The 21,922-nt window shown below is 44.0% G+C and overlaps 2 protein-coding genes across 2 annotated transcripts in view; both read left to right on the forward strand.

Annotated features, from left to right (window-relative positions):
* Positions 1 to 636: 636 nt before the first annotated feature.
* LOC142960499 (gap junction delta-2 protein) lies at positions 637 to 1,755 on the forward strand. The gene has a single exon (XM_076102354.1). It carries the CDS (start codon positions 637 to 639, stop codon positions 1,753 to 1,755), a length of 1,119 nt encoding a protein of 372 aa, XP_075958469.1.
* Positions 1,756 to 4,267: 2,512 nt separating this feature from the next.
* LOC142959874 (unconventional myosin-XVIIIa-like) overlaps positions 4,268 to 21,922 on the forward strand; it is a 58,423-nt gene continuing 40,768 nt past the window's right edge. The window contains exons 1-16 of the mRNA XM_076101378.1: positions 4,268 to 5,008; positions 10,899 to 11,072; positions 12,115 to 12,138; positions 12,674 to 13,444; positions 15,315 to 15,428; positions 15,609 to 15,680; positions 16,825 to 16,851; positions 17,772 to 17,831; positions 18,597 to 18,684; positions 19,050 to 19,156; positions 19,243 to 19,419; positions 19,555 to 19,765; positions 19,878 to 20,020; positions 20,520 to 20,620; positions 20,789 to 20,852; positions 21,183 to 21,327. Of these exons, the coding sequence (XP_075957493.1) occupies positions 4,268 to 5,008; positions 10,899 to 11,072; positions 12,115 to 12,138; positions 12,674 to 13,444; positions 15,315 to 15,428; positions 15,609 to 15,680; positions 16,825 to 16,851; positions 17,772 to 17,831; positions 18,597 to 18,684; positions 19,050 to 19,156; positions 19,243 to 19,419; positions 19,555 to 19,765; positions 19,878 to 20,020; positions 20,520 to 20,620; positions 20,789 to 20,852; positions 21,183 to 21,327 (3,019 nt within the window). The remainder of the gene's footprint in view (positions 5,009 to 10,898; positions 11,073 to 12,114; positions 12,139 to 12,673; positions 13,445 to 15,314; positions 15,429 to 15,608; positions 15,681 to 16,824; positions 16,852 to 17,771; positions 17,832 to 18,596; positions 18,685 to 19,049; positions 19,157 to 19,242; positions 19,420 to 19,554; positions 19,766 to 19,877; positions 20,021 to 20,519; positions 20,621 to 20,788; positions 20,853 to 21,182; positions 21,328 to 21,922) is intronic.

Below are 21,922 nucleotides of genomic sequence, written 5' to 3' on the forward strand. Positions count from 1 at the left end.
CTCCAAAGGTAAGCTCCTCAAACACAGGATAACAAAAGGAATATCATGGAAGTTTCTCTTTAGGAGCAGATTATATATTATTTTGATAATTCATTTGTAAAAACACAAACTTCTCTTCCAGGAAACTGTGTCTCATTGAATGTAACTAAGCTGATGGTAATTTAGAGCTTAATGCAACATCTGCTCTGATATAAAGTCATATAAAATGCATGTGATTTGATGTGATGTGAAAGAATTCTTTATTACAACTCAAGCAATTTATCCTTTTGAAGAAATTCATAGTGGAAAAATGACACTGAAGGTTAAGCAACATGCCAGATTGTAACGCTTGCGTACCAACATGCGGCGATGACACACTAAGAAAACTATTTCATGATATTTACTGCATATTTATAGAGGAATTTTAGGTTAATATTTAAAGTTAGATAATATTTGAAAGTCACACATGTGCAAATACGTCAGGTTTCAAGCATCTGCTTCCTTGGAAAGATTGAGTCACACTGTATTTAAGGCATTTAAGGCATTTTTCTCCCTAGGGGTGCAGATCAACAACCTCAGATTCATTATGCTTCTGTTATTTGTTCATTCTGCTTGGCTGCTGTAAATTGCATTTTAACTACTGTGTTCTCCACAGAAATGGGAGACTGGTCCATTCTTGGCCGCTTCCTAACGGAAGTCCAGAACCATTCCACAGTCATCGGCAAGATATGGCTGACAATGCTGCTCATCTTCCGCATCTTGCTCGTGGCCCTGGTGGGGGACGCCGTCTACAGCGACGAGCAGTCCAAGTTCACCTGCAACACCCTGCAGCCCGGATGCAACAACGTCTGCTACGACACCTTTGCCCCCGTCTCACACTTGCGCTTCTGGGTCTTTCAGATTGTTCTAGTCTCCACACCCTCCATCTTCTACATTGTCTACGTCTTGCAAAAAATCACCAAGAATGAAAAGCTAGAGGATAGGGAGGCTGAAGTGGTGCCCAGGTCCTCACCTTCACTTGAAGGGGACAAACACGTGGGAGGAGATCAAGAGACCACACTGGAGGCCGGCAGTCCTTACAACACGAGCTACAACAACGAGGACTGGAGCTCACGGGAAGGTGAGTGTGAGGAGAAGAGCCAGCTGGAGGAGGATGCCAGAGAGGTAGGAAAGGACCCAACCCAGCTCTCCAGCCAAGTGCTACTTATCTACATCATACACGTTTTGCTGCGCTCCATCATGGAGATAATCTTCCTCATTGGACAGTACTACCTTTTTGGATTTGAAGTCCCACACCTTTTCCGCTGTGATACCTACCCCTGTCCAAACAGGACCGACTGCTTCGTGTCTCGAGCAACAGAGAAGACCATCTTTCTCAACTTCATGTTCAGCGTCAGTCTCGGCTGCTTCATCTTGAACATTGTGGAGCTGCATTATCTAGGCTGGATTTACATTTTCAGGGTATTGTTCTCTGCATGCTGTACGTGCTGTGATTCAGGGAGAAACCCTGGGCAGCGGGTGGACTTGTACCCCGACAACAACCCACTGTTGCTTGAGCTCAAACACTCGCTTCGTGGCAGGGTCGTCCTGCAGACCACCTCTTCCGTGTCACGGGACAAGAGCAGCGGCGTCCCAAACCAAGGCCCGGCCATCTCCTTTGAGACGGACTCCACACTTGAGTGCACCTCGAAGAGAAATCCGGATGAAAAGGAACGCAGCAAGACTAGACTGCACAATGTGGCCAAAACAGGAAGAGGGAAAAAGTCATGGCTGTAAATGATTTCAAACCATATTTTTTTCTTTTTGTGTTTGTGTGATTGAAATCTCTTCAGGATGGATCAGTTTAAGTAATTTATGAAGTTTGTGATTATCCAAAGGATCCAGACAATTTCAGGGAGAAACTGTGACAGAGTCAGTTTGTTTGTTTTGTTTCTAGCCACAGAAAATCTCCCCAGCGCACGAGAACTTAACATGAATAATCTGGAATTTTGGAATGATTTGGAGATGTTGCAATGTGATTGATATTCTGGGTTTAGGGGCACTGTAGAGGGAAGCACTGATATGAATGTAGTGCAGATTTTTATGAAAACATTTCTTTAAATACAGTCAAATCAAGGTATTTGCTGTGATTTATTCATACCTCCACCTACTCCCACACGTACACTACCCTTGTTGAAGAAACAAGGGTCCACAAACGATCCTTTACAGACAGATAGCCAGTTTGAACATCAGAAACTACATACTGTTAAGCAGCACTTCAGAAGGGCTCTGAACCGGTTTAGAAGTCTATATTGATCGAAAAAGTCAACAAAGTTACTGGACTGTAACCTGTACAGTAGGTTACCTGTGCCATAGAGTGTGACAAAAGGCTAGATTTTCCTTGACTCAATATAATATAATATAATATGATATAATAAGTATTTACCTGTGCCTTTATTATATACCTGCACATTCACTGTTCCAGTGAGTAAAACAACCAGGAGGGGTCACTGCTGTCCGGTTTACACTGGTGCTGCCTTTAAGTGCTGTTGGAATTCCTAAATTTTGAGAGCAGTTGAAATATTGACGACCCAAACAAGATTACAGAGGGCTACATTCGACCATTATTTGGCACAATTATTCCCCGTGTAACATATAGAAATGGACTGCATGAAAGCAGCATAAAACGTGATGAAAGTATGCGTTGGATAATAATTTACGTGGCGTTGTGGTGTTCTATGCACACAATTTAAGTTCCATACAGTTTTCACATTTAAATATATAGACTATTCTATACATGACTACTAACTGCGTGACTTTTGTCTAAATTAAAAACACAAACACGAGAGTAGGTGTGTCTACAGTCGAGGGTCGTTCATTAAAAACCTACTGTACCGTTGTTAATTCGGAGCTTACGGTAAGCATGTGAAGGCACCACAAGCTACATTTCTCGCACCTCCTGTCAATATACCAAGAGAGAAACATGCTGAAAACTTCAAGCAAGACAACAACGCGGGCAATTTCAGGTAGGTCAGTGTCATATGTGCTAATAGCGTTAACTCAAAAAACGTGTTGTTTTGTATAAATGACATTGTTACACTCTCTACTGAAAGTGTTCCCTAAGGCCACCGGTGCTAGGGAATGAGGGCAAAGCTGCTTAAAGGGAGAGCATTACGGCCGAGCTGCACCAGCCGCAGCTACAGCGTGTGTGCACAGTAAGTCCAGTTGCAGCTAAACATCCAGAATGTTCTCTCATTTCACGTGAAAAGTCACCATGACAATTGTCACAGAAGTTTAAAGTGCTGTCAACTGAGGGCTGCTGCTATTGTATTGCCTGTCTGACCTCAGGAGATGTGATTAAGTGCGAATTTACTGTTCATGGGTTGACCCAGGCTACTGTTTGCGCGCGCGATCGAGGCATTCAGGCTCCACGGAGAGCCTCGTGCACAAATGTTCAGGTGTTCCGCATCACTGTTAATGGCGATGCTGAACCTTTGACAGCAAGACAGATGTGGACCAAGCTCTTCAAAACTGTGTCTGTATGTAGGGCAACTTCGAAGTCCCAAATGTAGACTATATTAGTGTTTGTAGGTCGTATCTTTAGTTGACACTGTAATTCTGATTTGAGTTATTTTAATTGTGTTGATGATTTGTGTTACAATGATGCAAAAGCTGCAAGATGAGAAGAAGAGTTATGATGTGCATGGCAGTATTTGTTCAAATGTTTTTATTCATCTATGCATGAAAACATAAAAATATAACACAAATAAGTTAAAAGAAGGATGAATAAAAAGCGTCCTGTAAAGAATTTACTGTATCTGCAATCTTGTTTTGCACATCTCACATAATACCGTATGTGCCGTTACAGATGTGCATGATTAAACAATATATTGGCATGTCAGTACTATATTCAGGTAAAACTAAATTAGACTGTTCAGCAAATAATTCCTTAATTTCCTCCTCTTTTTCCTTACAGATGGCGTTGCAGGTCCGTAGCTACCACAGATGCTCGCTCATCATTTATATGACACTGCCCTTTTTGTCGCTGTGAGCAATTCAAACTGGTATAAGACTACCGAAAAGCTGGAGCATGTTTCACCTGATTAAGAAAGACAAGGAGAAGGAGAAGGACTTGAGCAAGAAGGAGAAGAAGGAGAAGAAAGAACGCATGTCCCAGGCCGAGTTAAAGAGCCTGGAAGAGATGAGCATACGCAGAGGCTTCTTCAACCTCAATCGAGGGAGCTCCAAGAGGGACTCGAGGACCAAGTTGGAGATCTCTAATCCTATCCCCATTAAGGTAGCTACCAGCATGGAGCTCAGCCTGACGGACCTGGAGGCCGAGCGGCTTCACACCCTGGGGCAGGATGCCGGGCGAATGAGCGCGAGTATCTCTGGCAAAGACGTGAGGGGAAAAGAAGTGGACCATCATCGCAACTCTGTAAAGGAGAGAGCAGCCAAGTTTGGGGAATTGGTCAGGTTGGATTCCTTGGTAGGCCAGAGGCACGTGTCCTTTTCCCAGATGAGCAACGAGGACGAGGCCTCGGAGGCTTCAGATCTTGCTGGCGAGAACTGGACTACGTATTTGAAGTACCACTCCAACCCAAAAGGCACCTACATGGTTGACATTCCTGAGCTGGTGGAGAAGACCTTCCCGGGCGCAGACCTACAGCTGCCCGCGCTCGTTGCTCCGCCAATACCAGATCCGAGAGAGCTGGAGCTGCAGCGGCGCAACACCGGGGATTTTGGCTTCTCCTTGCGGAGGACCACCATGCTGGAAAGGCAGCCCGACGGAGGAGCGTGTCGGCGCGTGGTGCACTTCGCCGAACCGGGTGCCGGGACCAAGGACCGGGCTCTGGGCCTGGTGCCAGGAGACAGGCTCGTGGAAATCAACGGGGTCAATGTGGAGAACAAGAGCAGGGATGAGATCGTGGAGATGATCCGTCAGTCCGGAGAGTCGGTCCAGCTGAAGGTGCAGCCCATTTTGGAGCTGAGCGAGTTGAACCGCAGCTGGCTGAGGACCACTGAGGGCCCGCACAAAGACATCTCTGATGTAAGTAGTGTTGTTGAGTGTTCAGTCCACCAAAAGGGAATGTATTGTAACTTGCAAACCCAAATTCCACATTTACAGAGTCTGTGCCGTCAATGCCATCGCAGCATTTCATACCTATGATCTAAAATATGTGTTGGCCAGGATTTCACTTTGGATGTCGTGACAATTACGGACTTTTGAAATATGATCATACTTTCATTGTTCTGGTGCTCCTGGAGCTGTGTTATTAATTCATTTTCTTAATATGTACCTGGGGTAAAATTGACTAAAATGACCATACATACCAGCCTTTTATTTCCTCCTTCTAAGCATGTGGTTTTGCACCCTAAAGGTGATTTTTTTTTTTTAAAGATCTCTCGATCGTGGGTGGAACTGTAATGACACTGGTAACGTGCTTTTGTGCTTGTATGTATGGGGGAGTGTGTGTGTGTGTGTGTGTTTTTGAAAAAGAGAATGTGTTGTGTGTATAATCCCCCGCCTCCCCACCCTCCCCCAGTCCTTTGACACCAAACAATAGGACGCTGAGGGAAACAACGGCCCAAACGCCGCCACAGACCACGGCCATATGGTCTTGTAAGACTTGGCCTGAGGCTCACTCGGTTTTTTTTTTTGCTCGGATAATCATGTGCAACAAGTAGAGGAGCATCAAGTTAAACTCTTTATTAGCTGCCACAACAAACACCCGAATTTTGAGCATTTTTAAGTGTTTTAAGAGAGTGGGTGAGATTAACTTTGGCTCAGGTCAAGGGTGTGCTATGTTGTGATCTGAGGTGCATCAGTAGTGTTCTCACAGAGCTTTTGCTATTTTATACATTGTATTTTGTAATAAAAAAACATTTTGTAATAAAATAATTAGTTAATTAATTAATTAAAAGCCCCAGCATATTAGTTACATAATGAGGATGGGTGTAAATAGAACATCACACTCGTGTCATTTCAGTTTGAAACTGAAAAAAGCAGAATACTGTTCAATATTATTGAACCTTGGAAATTAAACTCCAAGATCTCCGCTTGGTTCTCTTTAGCTGGCGGTAAGCAGTAAATGTAGGCGTGTTTCTGGACCTCACTTCCCGGCGGTCCAAACAAAGTCGCCGCTTGTGATTTTTCCCGGGAAATGTCGCCACAGAAACCCAGTTTGTAATACTACAAATGCAAGGTGGGGGGGGGGTAAAGGCTCAATCACCATTGTGTTGCCTAATTCGCTGATGGATAGTAACAGATGTTTATTTAAATGAAAATCCTTGAGATTATTACTTTAACCCCAGGCACATTCTAGTGTGTCATATTCATTTAGATGCATGCAATACAATATTATGCATCTATATATCTATTGAGACAGATGTTTCAATCAGTAAAATAAACGGCAGCACCACATTGGTCAGGGGCCAGATTGATTCAGAATCACACTGTATAGGAGAATGCTTCGCAGCGCTTTTGCGTAATGAAGGAGATTACCTCCATTCTTCTCCGAGCACGTCAGGGCTCAGACCTGGCTCACATTCGCTCGGCTCGGCGTGAAAGTTCAGCGCTTATAATCGTGGGCGCCATACGGGGGTTTGTTTGTTCTGATGTAAAAGGTTCACGGAACAAGGCTGGTGTGCAGAAAATCTAAGACACAGTGAAAACAAATATGAGGTTAAACAGAAGAGGTGTGTCACAGTTGTGTACTGTACTGTACAGCAGCAGGTGTGAACTTGATATGTGTTTTTCTGTCTGTGTGTACCACATTGTCTCACCTTCCAACGGATGCTTTTACCCACACTACCGTCATTTGGAATCATGTGGGACCCGTACCTCTGTGGGAATATTCTGGCACAGCCAGAGACAACAATTAATGTGCTTTCCTTTGTCCTTCATTTAACTGATCTTGACGATCATCATGACACAGGCCATCGTAAAAAAAAAAGCAGAAAAATGAGCATGTGAGCGTGACCTAGAACCAGCAGCACTATTAATAGGTGGTTATAATAAGGTCTGGAGTCTGGATCTAGAGCTGTGCTACGCAGGTAGAACCATATGTGATGCATGAGCACTTACATTGGCTGAATGTATTTAAAGGTTAATGAAAGGCTTTGGCGTTTTGGGAAATATGCTAATTTCTTGGAGAGAGAAAATTCATTCACCAATGAAGCTACAGTCAGTTAGCTTAGCTTAGCTTAGCATCAACACCAGAGGCAGGAGGAACAGCTAGCCTAGCTTTGTTCAAAAGTGTTAAAAAAAAGAACCGCCTATGCCAGGACCTCTAAAACTCACTTATTAACATGATATATATTATATACTTGTTGTATCTATAACTAGTTGTGGTTTACAGGGGTTTATGGGTTGGACTACTTCTGGGCTGGGTGCGGTGACTTCCTGGAGTCTCCCTCTGTCTCTGTCTACATCTGTTTCTATCACGATATGGCCTCTGATCAGTCAGTAACATCAGATGGTTTGCTTTAGGCTGCGTAAAGCACCTCTCACATTTACACACAAAGAAAAAGGAATCTCCTCATCCATAGTATTGTTTCTGGCGCTACATTAATATAATCTCAAACATTTGCTTATTTGCCATTCAAAGGTTCAGCAGTAGATCACTTCTCAAGAGAAAATAAACTTTAAACGTGCCCAGACATTATTCTGGGCCTAAATTAGATCATCTCATGGCGAGGCCGAGTGTGCACAGCGGAGCACATGAACCTTTTGTCCATTGGGTGGCAGCCATTGTCCACACTACATGAGGCCAGAGCAGCTTTTCTTCTGTTTTGTTCCCAAAGCTTTCCGTGTCTTCCCCGATTCACTGTAAGCTCCCCATCATAGACACTGAGTTTTAGACCACACCACTGGACTCATACTCTAATAGAAGAAAGTAAAGCAGGATCAACTAATCCAGTGTGTCTAAACAAGGTGAGAAATGAGTGCTCATGCCTTGCATCTGTTCAGGTTGTAGATGGGGACCCTGCTGTACAGCATGTGAGGCTGTGATACCTGTGTCTGCTATTTGTTGTCTCACACGTTCTGAAGGGAGGGGCACTGTTTGACAATTTTCCAGCTGGTTGAGGTCAATCAATTGGTCAGAGGCATTAAGAAACACAGTTGAGATGCCTTTTTTGTTGTTGCAGGGGGCCACAAAGGGCTCTCCCTTGAACTGGTTAGTGTCTCCATGAACAGCACATGCCACTTTGTTATTGTTGTACACCTTGGTCTATTTGGCAGAGCTGACTTGACATTTATTTAGTACCTTTTACTTGCATATTTCATCATTATATCTACAATTACTTCATCATTTCAAAGCTGGCAGCAGCACCTTTTATTTAATAAAAACTAAACTAAACTAGAATAAAATAAAATATGGTAAAACAAAATATGGTAAAAAAAAATCAGGAAAAAGCTGATCCATGTAATATTTCAATAACATCCCAAATCATACCGTTTAGCAGGTAATTTGACCTGTTTACACTTAATGAGCTTTGTAAAGGCTAAATATTGCATAACTTTGTAAACTTAATCTGTTTTGAGGTTTACTTTGTAACATCTGCTTTGGGACTACAGATGAAAAATGTCCTCTTGGCTAAAACTCTGGCGCATTTACAGCAATGTTTTTATTAATGTGCACTGTCCCTTATCAAATAAACCAATAAATGGAATAAAATGATGCTGAGGGCCTGATTGCCAGGATGGTCCACGGCCGACCTTGATGCTCCCGTGTGGTCGACTAATAACCCCTGCATCACTTATCTGCCAATGCCATGCGTTTCCTGTCTTTCCGCAGCCCAGACACAGTTTTATCATTAGGAAATTAGCAAATGGTGTAATCTCCTCCCCGAGCTGCCCATTTAGATCACATCATCCCCCTCTCCAGTGGGGCGATGCTACCACAGCAGAGAGTATTAGCACAGGCGTGGATTAGAAAGAGGTGGGGCTTCCAAGAATAAAGCTGTTTGGTTCATGATGGAGGCTGCACTTAAGATGCCCTCCACTCTTTACATGTATTTGATATTTCATAATTTACGCAAACTATTTTAATTGAGCCTCTTCGCACTTTTATTCGTGTCACTACAAGCGGATAGAAAGAGCAGTATATGCATTGCTGTTCTATTGAGATTATCAATGTGTGCGGTTACATCAATTGGTTGTCTGATTTCTCATCCAAAAATCCAGCATCGTTCCAAAGTTGTGCATCACTGTTACGTAAGGCCATGTTTACTTTCCGCTGCACAGGTGGGCTCACACCTGAGCATAAACCTGCTGCTCCCTAAATCATGCCCAGGTGGCCTACTTTCAGAGATAACTTCTGTTTTTCAGGCCTTTTTGCTATTATGGAGTAAAATCTGGGTCACGTCCTGGAATTGAGGACTGCAGATTGTGATGTCCCATGATTCATTTCTGCTCGTAGCTCCTGAAGCATGGACCGCTGGTCAAACGCCTGTTTTTGGGGATTATGCTGTGTGGAGATTTTAATCTGAAATGACCAATAAATATAATACTTTTATTTCAGGGATTTTTGTCGTCTTGTTAGCTCTCCCTTTTCTAATATCTAAGGACTAAAACTCAAATTACTAAGGGTTTGGTAAATAAAGAAGTAGCAGATATTGTTGTGTTTGTTTGCAACATAATTCCAACAGATTTCATATGTTTTAAGGATTTAACTGGGTCAGAATCCACAGTGTTTATGGAGTATAGAGTCCTTAATCTTTGGTCTGCACTAACCTCGTGTAGACACGATGCTGCGTCCCAGTAACTGACTCTGGGGATTAGCAGACTGTGCTAGATAGACGGGCTAGGCTGTGTGTTTGGCTGGCCCTTGCTGAGTGCTAATAGGAGCTTCTGGTTTTACCATGAGGAAGGAACGCTTTATAGCAGATTATATATACAGTATATATATATATATATATATATATATATATATATTTATTTATTTATTTATTTGCTCCATTTTTGCACATTACAATTCAAATGAAAAGTTTTCTCTCGATTCTGAATAAATGACTTCAACAACACCCACTTGCTACTTTATACTGTGTACATAAGCGCTGGTTATTTGGTAAATTAAACAGTTCATGAGCATGCCAAGAATGGATTAGTTTATTCCTGTCCAGCCAAGCCTGTTACTTTATTTCCATGGCACCAACACTCTGAAAATCTACCTCCAGGCAACTATTTTTACCCAACTGGTTTTACAGCAATGCAGTATTGACAGAGTTTTCACATTAAGCCATGTCCTGAATTGATTTACTCTTTCAGACAGGAGTGCCGTTTGTTGTGTATCTGGACTCGGGTCCTGCAACCACTGTTTATTGCATGATCCTTATCAGCGTCACTAAACCATACCACATCTCAAATTTAGGTCAGTAGTGTGCCCAGTCGATACATTAGTTTATAGCTCCCTCTTGTGGTATAAAACGCATGTTGAGGAACATGCCTCCCACCAATATTACAGGCGTGCTGTGGCCTCAGATGATAAGCCTTTGTTTTTTTGCGTATTTATGGGTGAATCAATGCGTGCATTACTGTAGCTGTATAGAGAGAAAAGAGGATTCTAGTTGGATGTTGGATGTGCAGAGAATAGTGTGATAAGTGTGGAGAGGGGAATGGCAGATTAAATAAGCCGTCATTCAATTCTGAGTCTGTTTGGAGAAGGACATTGTTGAATTTACTACTGAGCCGTAGATCTCTTAACGGAGTTATTGCAGCTTTGGTGTTCCCCTCAAATTTAAAGGGCAAATAAAAGTGTGTGTATCACCTGATGAGGGGAAACCCCTTGTCACCAGGAAAATGGGAGTGGCAGTGAAAAGCGCTAATTGTTGTGCCTCTGCAAATACTATTTATAGCCCCCTGTGTATTTCAGCAGCTGTCCCTCTTCTATCTCCGTGCCCAGCTCCTCTCACATTACGCCCCTCCACTCCTCCAGACCACAGCGTTACTGCGACCCTGCCCTCCACGTTTGCCCTCCCACACTCCCTCTCAGGGACTAGTGAGTGTGAGCTCTTTGCAGAACCCAGGTTCCTACCCTGCCTCGGCCCCCGACCGCACCGCTACAGGTGGCGGAGCGAAGATTGGAAGGTTAACCAGGCCTAAAGAGAAGGTAATGGGCGCAGGGGCCTCTGGTGGACTGTGTGTGGGTGTGTGTGTGTGTGTGTGTGTGGTGAGCGGTGTGATCCGCTCAGGGTCTACATGCTCTGCTTAGCAGTTCCATTTGGGCCTCTGATGGCCTCTCAGAAATGGCCTCCTTTTGCTGCTGAAACTATTTATAGGAGTGGACTCGGGCACGGTGAAACATTTTGCTGTGCTCTGTCTCCTCAGTGAGTAGGAGGCCATTGTTTTGTCTGAACTGTTCATGAAAAGTTGTGATACGTTTGCCTGGTTACTGAGTATAGATGCAAGTGTGAAAATCCCATGTGTTGTTTGATTCCTTTGTCAATCGACCATTAATATTGCTGGCTTTAATGTATTTTGCGAAGTCAAAACACATTAAGCTTGATTGATTGATTTTTACGACAAACATATGTAATCATTACAGTGAGCTGAATGAGGTGAAGGGCAGTTTTTCATGCATAGTTACAGTAATTGATTGCGAGCAAGGCCCACATATATTAAACGCCACTAGCGCAGGTGATTCTGAGCACAGACTTGGTCCTGTTTACACAGATCTTGTTAGATCGTCATGTCTCCCGCTTGTCTCCTATCGTGTGAAGAGAGCTATGGTTAAACTATCCATTTCACATGTGTTGTCCTCAGGGCTTCATGGTCTCACCGCCTTGTTGTGTGCAGAAAAGAAGTTCACAGTTTCCCACCTTTCACCCTTAAGTTGCCGTTCCTCATCGCTGTCTCTTTTTTTTTTTCTATCTCTCATCATCTCATCATTCCATGCATTTATTCGACACGTCTGGCAGCTTGTTCCATGACTTCTGGCCTACCTCCATGGCGTACAAATCCCGCTTTTCATTCTGGGCGCAAAAGGGAAGTCTTGTTTTTCTGTGTGTGTTTATTTATTTATTGATTTAGCCTTTCAGTTCATAAGTGCATGCTGTTGCTCGTTGAATGTGTGAACCTTTCTGTTGATGGAGAAAAAGCGTTGGTCTGAATGTGTGGTTTCATCTTGTTCTTTGTTGCTTCCTCTTGTGTAGGTTCAAGTTGAGAACAAGCCAGATGTAAGTGCTTTCCCCCCCCACCAGCATGCTTTTGGCCACTAATTCACATGATGAAGGAACAGTTTTGTGTGCGCTGGTACAAGATAACTAATCATGATCATGACCTTCTGCCAGCTAATGTCAGGTTACTAAACAATAAGTTGAATTTAGGTATATGGTGATGACAAATACAGTTTCTTCATCAATAAATACTTACTGATAGGACTTGAGGTGATGGTCATTACTCCCATTACACTGAGCATCATGTGTCTGAAACACAGTGTCTGCAAAACAAAAGTTACGTTTATATATTTAGTGTTTCTCATCTAAATGCATTGTGTGCATCCTTGAAGTCTGACAAATGTTTTGAGTACTTTTGCAACAGTTTGCCAATAAGCTCCAAAGTTAGAATAAAATTGAAATGTTGAATTTTTTGAATAAGCCTTTCCACAGAGTTTCTGAGCCCAGAACCTGCTGATGAAATCTTTGACAGTTTATCTGCACCAGCCGTAGGTATAATCTGTACTATTGTCTGCCTTGCTCCGTTTGTATCCAGTCCGATGGAGATAGTAGTCCGCCTCAGGCAGCCACTAAACCTGGGCTAGACACAGGGAGCGGTCCACAGTCGACGGCGTCGTCAGCTGAAGAGTCAAATAGTAACGTTGCCATGGTCGGCTCGGACAGTCCGGGGGAGGAGCAGAGCTCCAGCGGCAAAAACGTGGCGAGGGTCGTGAGGAGAGTCGTCAGGCGCGTGGTTCCTGTTGTGACGGTAGAGCAGAACCAGCCCGTTTCAGTTTCCGAGTCTGCGAGGGCCGCCTCCGCTGCAGACTACCAGACCCTCAGGACCGCCAGAGCTGCTCGGCCGGACAAGGATGATATCTCCATGGGCTTGACCAGCCTAATGGGCAGAAGCAGAACCAAGGAACACCGGCCTCGCACCCGCACCCAGGACCGCAAAGAGGACACGAAAGACGAGGCGAAGCAGGAGGAGTCGGAAAAAACAGAGGAGGTCACATCTGTGCCCACTCCTACAGCGCCAAACCCCGCACCACCAAAGTTCAACCCCCTCATCCCTCCAGCTGGATTCATCCCCGCTCCCAAACCCAACCCTTTAGCCCCGCCTGCTGGTTTCATCCCGCTCCCCAAACAGAGCCTGTTGACACCTCCACCTGGTTTCATCCCTGCCAGAAGATCCAGTCCGGGGTCCCCAAACCAGAATCCCCTCGCAAGACCTCCGGGATTCATCCCAGTCCAAAAAACGGACCCCCTGGCTCCTCCTGCAGGGTTCATCCCAAAGCCTCGTCTGGTTGCTGTAAAGAAACCGGAGGTACTGAGTGAAATAGGTGCACGTTTGCTACTTAACCTCTGGGTGGAGCATGCTGTTTGATTAAAAACACAGACTTTTCTGTTCATGCAACCTCCTCACAGTGTTTACACTGAAAGACATCTTAAGGTTTTGGTTACCATTTCCTACAACTAGTGTTTTATTACTAAATGTCATCTTAACACAATTGCTCTTTTTTTACATTTTTACATTTTCACAAAAGTACAAGTTGATTTCTGACAAAAAAGGAGCCGTGACATAATGAAGCGAAGGGCAGAAGGGTGCATGTGCCAGCTCATGAACAGACTTCATCAGTGGGTGTGAGGGAGTGCTCATGGCCTGCACTCTGCTAGTCCAGTCGGTCGGCGTTATCTGCGAGCACTGAGCCGTGACTCATTACTGTCGCTTTCTGCAGGCAGAGCACTGACATTGCGCTGACCACCGAGGGGGGGGGGGGGGGGGGCGGGCTCCGGCAGTTCTTTTGGGAGGCTTTTTTTTTTTTTTTTTTAAGAAACAGGAATCACGATAAGAATACAAACGACATACAGAGTAATCTAATTGCTAGCTGCTGCTAATCAAACAGCTCAAAACAGCTGCCCAGAAAACCGAGATCCCAGTTGGTCATGCGTCACCACGTGCGGCTGGAGCCTTCTCCCTCAGCTAAACCTTTACGCCTGTACTCTGTTTGTGTATTTAACGTCACGGCCTCTCTTTCAGTTTGTACCTCAGACGAGGTTATATTTATGTCCTGCTATTTAGCGTCTTTGTCATTTTGTCTGCCGGCGGGCCATCTAGAAATGTGATCAACAGATGCCCATAAAATCTGGCGAACAGTTGGTTATTTGGCCGTTGAGCTCGGGATTAGATTTCGGAGGTATGCACCTGGTGTTTTTTTGCTGAGGGGTATTGTGTTTACGACTTCTCGAGGGACAGATTTAGGTTTCTAATATGAAGGGGAGGATCAAGATGTGAACTCGGGAATGTGCATTTGTGTGTGAGTGAGCGTCCTTAAAGATTTGTGCCGTCTAGTGATTGGACTGTTGTGCTCTCGCTGGAGCCATGTATCAACACGGCATGTTTCTGACATCAGCCATTACCATTAGATACAATAAATAAAAAAAAGAATCAGGATGATGTGTGTTTTCACCTCTAGGCTTTGTGTGGAAGTTAGTTGAATTGTCACTTTTAGCATAGGAGATTAGAGAATAAGTTCAATTAAAGCAAGCTTTGTAATGGCCCTACTTATCCCGATTGTCGTCTCAAGATAAGAATTAATCAGGAGTAATGGTTTTATCATGATTAAAATAGTTTTTTAGCTGCACAACCTCAACTTGAAATGGAACTTCGATGTAAACGGCAGCAGATATGAGGGGAAATAAACTAGAACTATTGATCCACAGCTGCATACAATTACAGAGCAAACGATGAAACTCACTTGATGATTTAATTTCAGGTGCTACCCCCAGATAACGTGCATGTCGTCGTAATTGTATGACAAGTCAGCTGAGACGACGCTAAACCATTTTAATTGCAACAGCTTGTTACTCAAGTAACCATTGACAAACAAAAGCCGTGAACCATTATCTTTGTGATGCGGCGCTTAATGATCCCATTCTCCTTGATAGTCGTTTCCCTTTACTCATTTCCTGATTGAATTAACTGGAAAATTGAATTAGCAGGAACAAACGTCCCACGGAGTTGGTTGTATAGTTCTGGATGTGTTGACTTGAATACAGAGTTTAAAGAAAGTACACCGTGCCAAAAACATCAACGTCATCCTCATTGTCACCTTCCCATGTCATCCCCATCTGTGTGTGCACGTGTGTCCGTCCCAACTGTGTGTTTGTGGACGTTTGCGTATAATTGTGTGAAGGGAAAGGAGACACCTTGTCCCCCTGCGGCCCCCGATGATAAGCCGTCCCCCGTTGCGCCGCCCCAGGCTCAGTCTGCACCGAATGAACAGGTGTGTGTTCATCTCGAAGCAAAGGTACACAACACACTGTGTGTGTTTCTCACATTTTATATTTTTTTTTACATGGCATGCTTCTGCGTGCCTATTCATTTTTTTTTTTTTTGTTTGTTTGTGTAAAAGCAATTTCCTCTGCATCATTGTTTTTTCTTCCCGGCTGCCCCACTGCAATTTGCTGGTCCTGCTTTCCAACTGTAGGTCCCGGAGCTGGTTCCCTCTGAGGAGGATTACAAGCGGGTGAGGAGGATCTTCGCCGCCAACGGCCATGATGTAACTTCTCTCTTTGTAACTTTGTTTGGTTTGCACCTGCCATTGCTTTGCCAAGGCTTACCCTGTTACCAGCCTGAGTCGACCCGGGTCCACGGCTGTCCCGAGCAGTCTGCCGACAGGGTTCTTATTACAGGGGTCCTCTGCGTTGTTGGTGTGAAATCTGAAACTTTGAGACCAAAGGGTGGGATCATTTTCTCTGTTGCAAGTTATGGAGATGACGAAAGGCTTTCTCGGCAGCATGAGCTGAACTTGTGTTCAGTGAATGTTGATGTTGATATACTGGAGATAGGACTGGGCGATATGGACAATACCTTTCATCCTGACATAGGTCATTTCACGCCTTGATGGCTATATATATCACAATATAGCATGTTATTGTAATACAATACATAGTCTATATGAAATAACCAGAAGATAAGGCCTCTTGTTGTATACTCCTGTGTGATTTAAATACTTTAGTGCTAAATGAGGTTGAATTAGAACGACATTGTTTTTATATTTGCATATATTGACATTAGTTAATTGCATAGAACTTAGTGGTAACGTCATTTAGGTTAGCAGATGCTTGTTATTATCAAATTAGACGACGTAATATCTCGATATGTGATTTCATGGCGATACGGTTCCATTAAAAAGATGATAAATGATCACAATGAGTTATCGCCCAGCCCTAACCGGAATGAAAGAGATTCTGCTGACACTTTGATAAAACTGATAATAATCCATACATACTATCGTAAATGGTAATGCCGTGTGATTGACTGGTAACACTTTTTGTTTCAGAAACAACAGTTTGAGTTCTTTGAGCTCACTTTGCACACCTGGATTTAACAGCTGTAGCTCTGTGTTTCTCTCGCTCAGTGCCCTCCTCTCATTCATTCTGTAGCATTAACTGCTTTGTCATCAGGTCCAGGGGAGCACCTGCGTACTGCATGACTTCGTACAATGCACATTGTTATTATTCTGGCAGTGCTTGATAATATGGCCGTGTCTGCTTATTTCTTCTCTCAAAGTCCAGAGCACTGAAAGGCCCTTCTTTTTATCCCCCCCCCTCCCCCCTGTTGTCTCATGTCTCTATCTCGGCTTCTCCGCGGGCCATCGGATCCCGACTCGCCGCTGTCCTCTATGCTGTCTGCATGGCTAGCGTGCCAGAGGCCGCAAATCCTCTCAGGTACGGCCGGCTCGACTGGTGGGCTCGCCGCACTCCCTCGCCCGCGCAGTGCTGGAGTCTGAGCCTGTTCTCCTCTACTGACCGCTCTCTGCTCTACTTTGTCTGCGCCTGCCTGCTCGGCTTTGTCCCGTTAGCTGCTCTCTTCGGTTCATTCGGGGTTCACGCGAGGGCCCGGAATGTAGTAGTGTGACACTAACTAGTTACTAAACTTTGGGTCGGGGATTGTTGATTTTTAGATGCACCAACAAGATAAAAATAGCTGAATTTGAATGCGTTCAGTTGACAATTAACACAACATGCAGCTGTGTATTGATCTTGCTCTTTACACCCACATATGGCTCCTGATGTTAGACTGTAGTCCCATGCAACTGTTTCTCAAATATCTAGCACTGAAAAAGTCTGTATCAAACTCCCCGAAATTGCTTGCAGTGATACAGTATATATCAGATTTCATTCTATCCTTGTGTTTACGCATTACCATACCATCTCTATAGCTAACTTCTTTAGCATCGACTACTACTCCTTCTGGCTGCATGGTGCCCTGCATTTATACCTCACTGTGCACAACTGATCTTGTTAACTATGACTGGTAATATGACGGATCATTTATTTTGTGCCCCACGGAGCCCACACACTTTACTTCAATGCACCTTGTAATCCCCGCTCATTAATGCATTCATATTGTAATATCTTATGGTGAGTTACTTTACTGGCTCACTTATTCTGCTGCCGTTGCTTGACTTACTATTGCACTGTTGAACTGCTGATGGTCTTGCCGCAGTGTTTTTGTATTATGTTTTTTTTACCCATACATATTTTTGACCGACTACACGTTTTTATTTCTCCAACCGTGTCTTATTCTACATTGTTTGGAAACCCACTGAAAATACTGACTTCTCAGTTCTTCTTCCCTTCTCCAGTCCAAGCCTGTCGAGGACCCCGTGGCCATCCTTCAGGCAGCGCACTCGGCTGCAGCTCAGGTCTGACCATGGCTACAACTGACTGTCGTTCTTCCCGTGTTTCAGAGTGATGTGTGCTTTTTGTGTTTTCCTTGTGTGATGATCGAGTAAAGATGGTGTGGGTGGGAGGACGGCTCGGTGGTAAGTGAGGCAATTCCACCTCCAGGAAAACCCAGGTTTCATCTTTCCCATCGCCCCAGCTGTTGCGTTTCACTTCCTGCTGTTCCTACATCTTCACCAAAGGGAGGAAATACAAACGATGGGCTGTCTCGGTGCAGCTATCCGATGCTTGTTATGTTAGCTTGATTACATGTCTGTTTATGTCTGTTTCCATGCATGACTCACTCCAAACACTTTTGGGCTGTTTCTGTTTGTTGTGTTGTGTTGTTTTTTTTGTGCAAACCCCCTAAACTCGTGTATTTTAGTCTTTGTGATGTACTTGGTTGTGATGAAACATCCCTGCCCCACACTCTGACTGTCCTTTCAGTGAACACATATAATGCACTCTCCGCGAGTTCAACGCACACTCAGGGAGCTCTGAAAGGTGCTTTCAGAGGGGGGTGGTGGGGAGGGGGGGGGGGGCTATGAGTGCAGTTCATGTGTCTCATGTGAATGTGAACTGCATGTTCGTCCGTGCTCGTGAAAGTTTCCTTTGTAGGATCCTCGTGGTGGTCCATTACCCAGTATTCTTTTTTTCCTTATTTTATTTTAGTCCTCCATTTGGTAATGTTCAATTATTGATCGTACATGTGTTTCTCATGCTGAGTGTTCACCTGTCTCTAACAGGGAAAGACTGAGGAGCAGATAACGGCAGAGAGAGCCTGGTACTACACAGAGACAGTATGGCTCGTCCACAAGGATGGATTTTCCATGGGTAAGTAATCATCAGCACATGTACCAGTACCCATGTGTCATTTCTCTATAACACATCAATAGCAAATTCTCAACTTACTATCCTTTCTGGGGTGACATTTGATGATTGTTGGACAATAGACGTGGATTATTGAATCTTAGAAAATGCTTTTGATATTGTAATGTTGATAGAGAGCACCAGACTAGACTCGACCGCCGGCAATAACACTAAGCATGTAGCTTGTTCAGTTTTAATGAAGCTCATACGTTATTGAAAGCGATTCAACTGCCACGCAGTATCCGACATGTAAAATAAGGTGAAGCTACTGCACTCGGCTCGAGATCATATGTCGGGGTGAATTAACTCCAGACTTTGCGGTGCTGCAGCAACTCTCCTGAAGACGGCGGCGGGCAGCCTGCCAGAGGGGAAGGTGAAAATCCGCCTGGATAGTGACGGATCTTTATTGGATGTGGATGAAGACGATGTAGAGAAGGTATTTAATCATCAAATCAACTCTGAACCGCATCAATTAGGGATGACACCGGGGGAGTACGTGACCGTTTTGACTTTCAACTCCAGGCAAACCCGCCGATGTTTGACCGGGTGGAGGACCTGGCCTCTCTGCAGTATTTGAACGAGTCGAGCGTGATGCACTCCCTGAGGCAGCGGTACGGCGGTAACCTGGTGCACACCCATGCTGGGCCCAACATGGTGGTCGTCAACCCCATTAGCGCCCCTTCGATGTACTCTGAGAAGGTAGGTTGCAGCCTGTGGATATGATGACACATCTCCTACGGAGAAGCAGAATATGAGATCAGAATGATATCAACTTATAAGAATAGTTGATATATGCATATCCTCTTCTCTGTGATCTATTTATCTTCTTTACAGGTGATGCAAATGTTCAAGGGCTGCAGAAGGGAGGACACTGCCCCTCACATTTACAGCATGGCCCAGGCTGCCTATAGGAACCTGCTGATCACTCGACAGGATCAGTCCATCATCCTGCTGGGCAAGAGTGGAAGTGGCAAGACCACCAACTGTCAGCACATCATCCAATACCTGATCTCCATTGCCGGCAGCACCAACAAAACATTCTCCAGTAGGTTGGAAAAGGAACTCAAAGTAAAAAATACTAAGTGTAGTGCATGTTGTGCTGTAGTATTACTAGGACCCCCCCCACCCCACCTTATTTGACTCTTTGTTGTCTGTAGCAGAGAAATGGCAGGCGGTCTACACAGTTTTGGAAGCGTTTGGGAATGCCTCTACATGTATGAATGGGAATGCCAGTCGCTTCTCCCATATTGTTTCCGTGGACTTTGACCAGACAGGCGTGGTGACCTCAGCCTCTATACAGGTACCAATAAATCTATTAATCTATCGATCTATCTAGCCATCATTCGTTCCTTCTTTGGCTGGCACCTTTTAGTCAAGGAGTCGACTAATCAGTTGTTTTAGTTGTGTTTTTAGGCTCTTTTCATGCTGAATGACTTATTTCCCAAAAACTTACGAGCACATCTCCAGTTAACAAAAGATTCAAAGTGGTGCTTTTGTGTGATTCTTTGTGGAGAAACTCAGATTTACAGATCTGTCGATTAAATCAACTAATCGATTGATTAGTAGACTAAATAAAGAAGAATTTCTTTGGTCAAGGACAGCCCTAATTCATTCATTCATTCAAATCACTGGTGCTCAACCTCTGAATTTCCTACTCGTACAAATCTACTATATGATTTGTCATAAAACTAGTTCAAATGTTCACCTCCAGCAGGCTTTGTTGTTACACTTACTTGCACTGCCTGTAGTAAACATTACTTTCTGTCATGCTAACATCCTGTTCTGCTGCGGCCTTGCAGACTATGCTTCTGGAGAAGACGAGGGTGACAAGAAGACCAGGGGGAGAGTCCACTTTTAATGTCTTTTACTACCTGATGGCTGGACTAGACAGCTCCCTTAGGTCAGGATGAATACTATTACACCCATTCAATGCACACTGCACCACAATTCTGCACTGGATTAATACGTTGATTTGTAGCAATGATGTGTTACTGCTTCTCTGTTATGAAGACATTAGTAGTCATGGGAGATGTTGACGTCTTCCGGGCTGTTCTCATTCCTTTATCAGAACGGAGCTGCACCTGAACCACTTTGCCGAAAACAATGCATTTGGAATCATGCCTCAGACAAAGGTAAATACGACTTGTTAATGGGAGGTTGGCCTGTTTGCACAGTATGTGGTGGCCCAGAACGGACAACTAATACTTCAATTGCAATTTCACAATAGAAATACGTACAGGACAGAAAGTGTGTTTTGAAAGACTGCACAGTCTCAACAGCTGGCAGAATAATCACCTATCCATCAATGTCTTTATCAATATCTATCAACAACTATGCAGTTTGTTTATTCCTATTTTAACTTATAATATGACAAGTTGGTCAGTCTCCTAGCATTACTTTAGGAGGATTGTCGTTAAACGTTCTAAAAGGAATTTTATTTGACGTCATGTGCTATCTGCCAGACTGAGGATAAGCAGCGGGCCTCCCAGCTGTTTTCCAAGCTGCAAGCAGCCATGAAGGTTTTGGGGATCAGTGGTGATGAGCAGAGGGCCTTCTGGCTCGTCCTCGGGGCCATCTACCATCTCGGGTCTGCAGGAGCCACTAAGGGTAAGATTGCTCGCCGAAAGGCTTTTCCATTCCATAGCTGCATCGCTTATTCCTAAGGATAATGTTATTAATGATATAACGCAACCCAGTGACAGAGATCGTCTTGGATTTGTACACATTACACTACACGATGTAAAAGCCAAAATATCACAAAATGTTAGCCAGAATTATTTTCACAACACTGTGTAATCTCAAAAAATGTCAATCCTGCTTTATCTCACTGTACAGTAGGTCACTCCTTCAGTGTGATGCAAGACAGCTGTAATCCAGATCCAGCATCTGCAATTTAAAAAGATGTTTTGCACTGATCTATGGCAGGACAAATTTGTACCAGTATCCAGGATATTTTTCCCGGTGTCTCATTTATAACTGTTACATACGCACAAAACAGGGCCTGAAAGACGCGTACGTCACCTGCTGACATTATCACCATCGGTTGTAGGAATCCAAGACGTTTCGCAAATGCATTCTTTAAAAGCGTTAAAGAATTCCAGAATAGATCGTCAATAGTTTTCAATGATATCTTCTAATGCAGTGCATATATCACCAAGTAGGATTTTAGTTTGTGTATAGTTTTTGTGCGTAAAATCGCTGC

This window comes from Anarhichas minor, unplaced genomic scaffold, assembly GCF_050575085.1.
Source record: "Anarhichas minor isolate MPS153535 unplaced genomic scaffold, ASM5057508v1 ptg000027l, whole genome shotgun sequence".
In the NCBI taxonomy this organism is placed as follows: domain Eukaryota; kingdom Metazoa; phylum Chordata; class Actinopteri; order Perciformes; family Anarhichadidae; genus Anarhichas; species Anarhichas minor.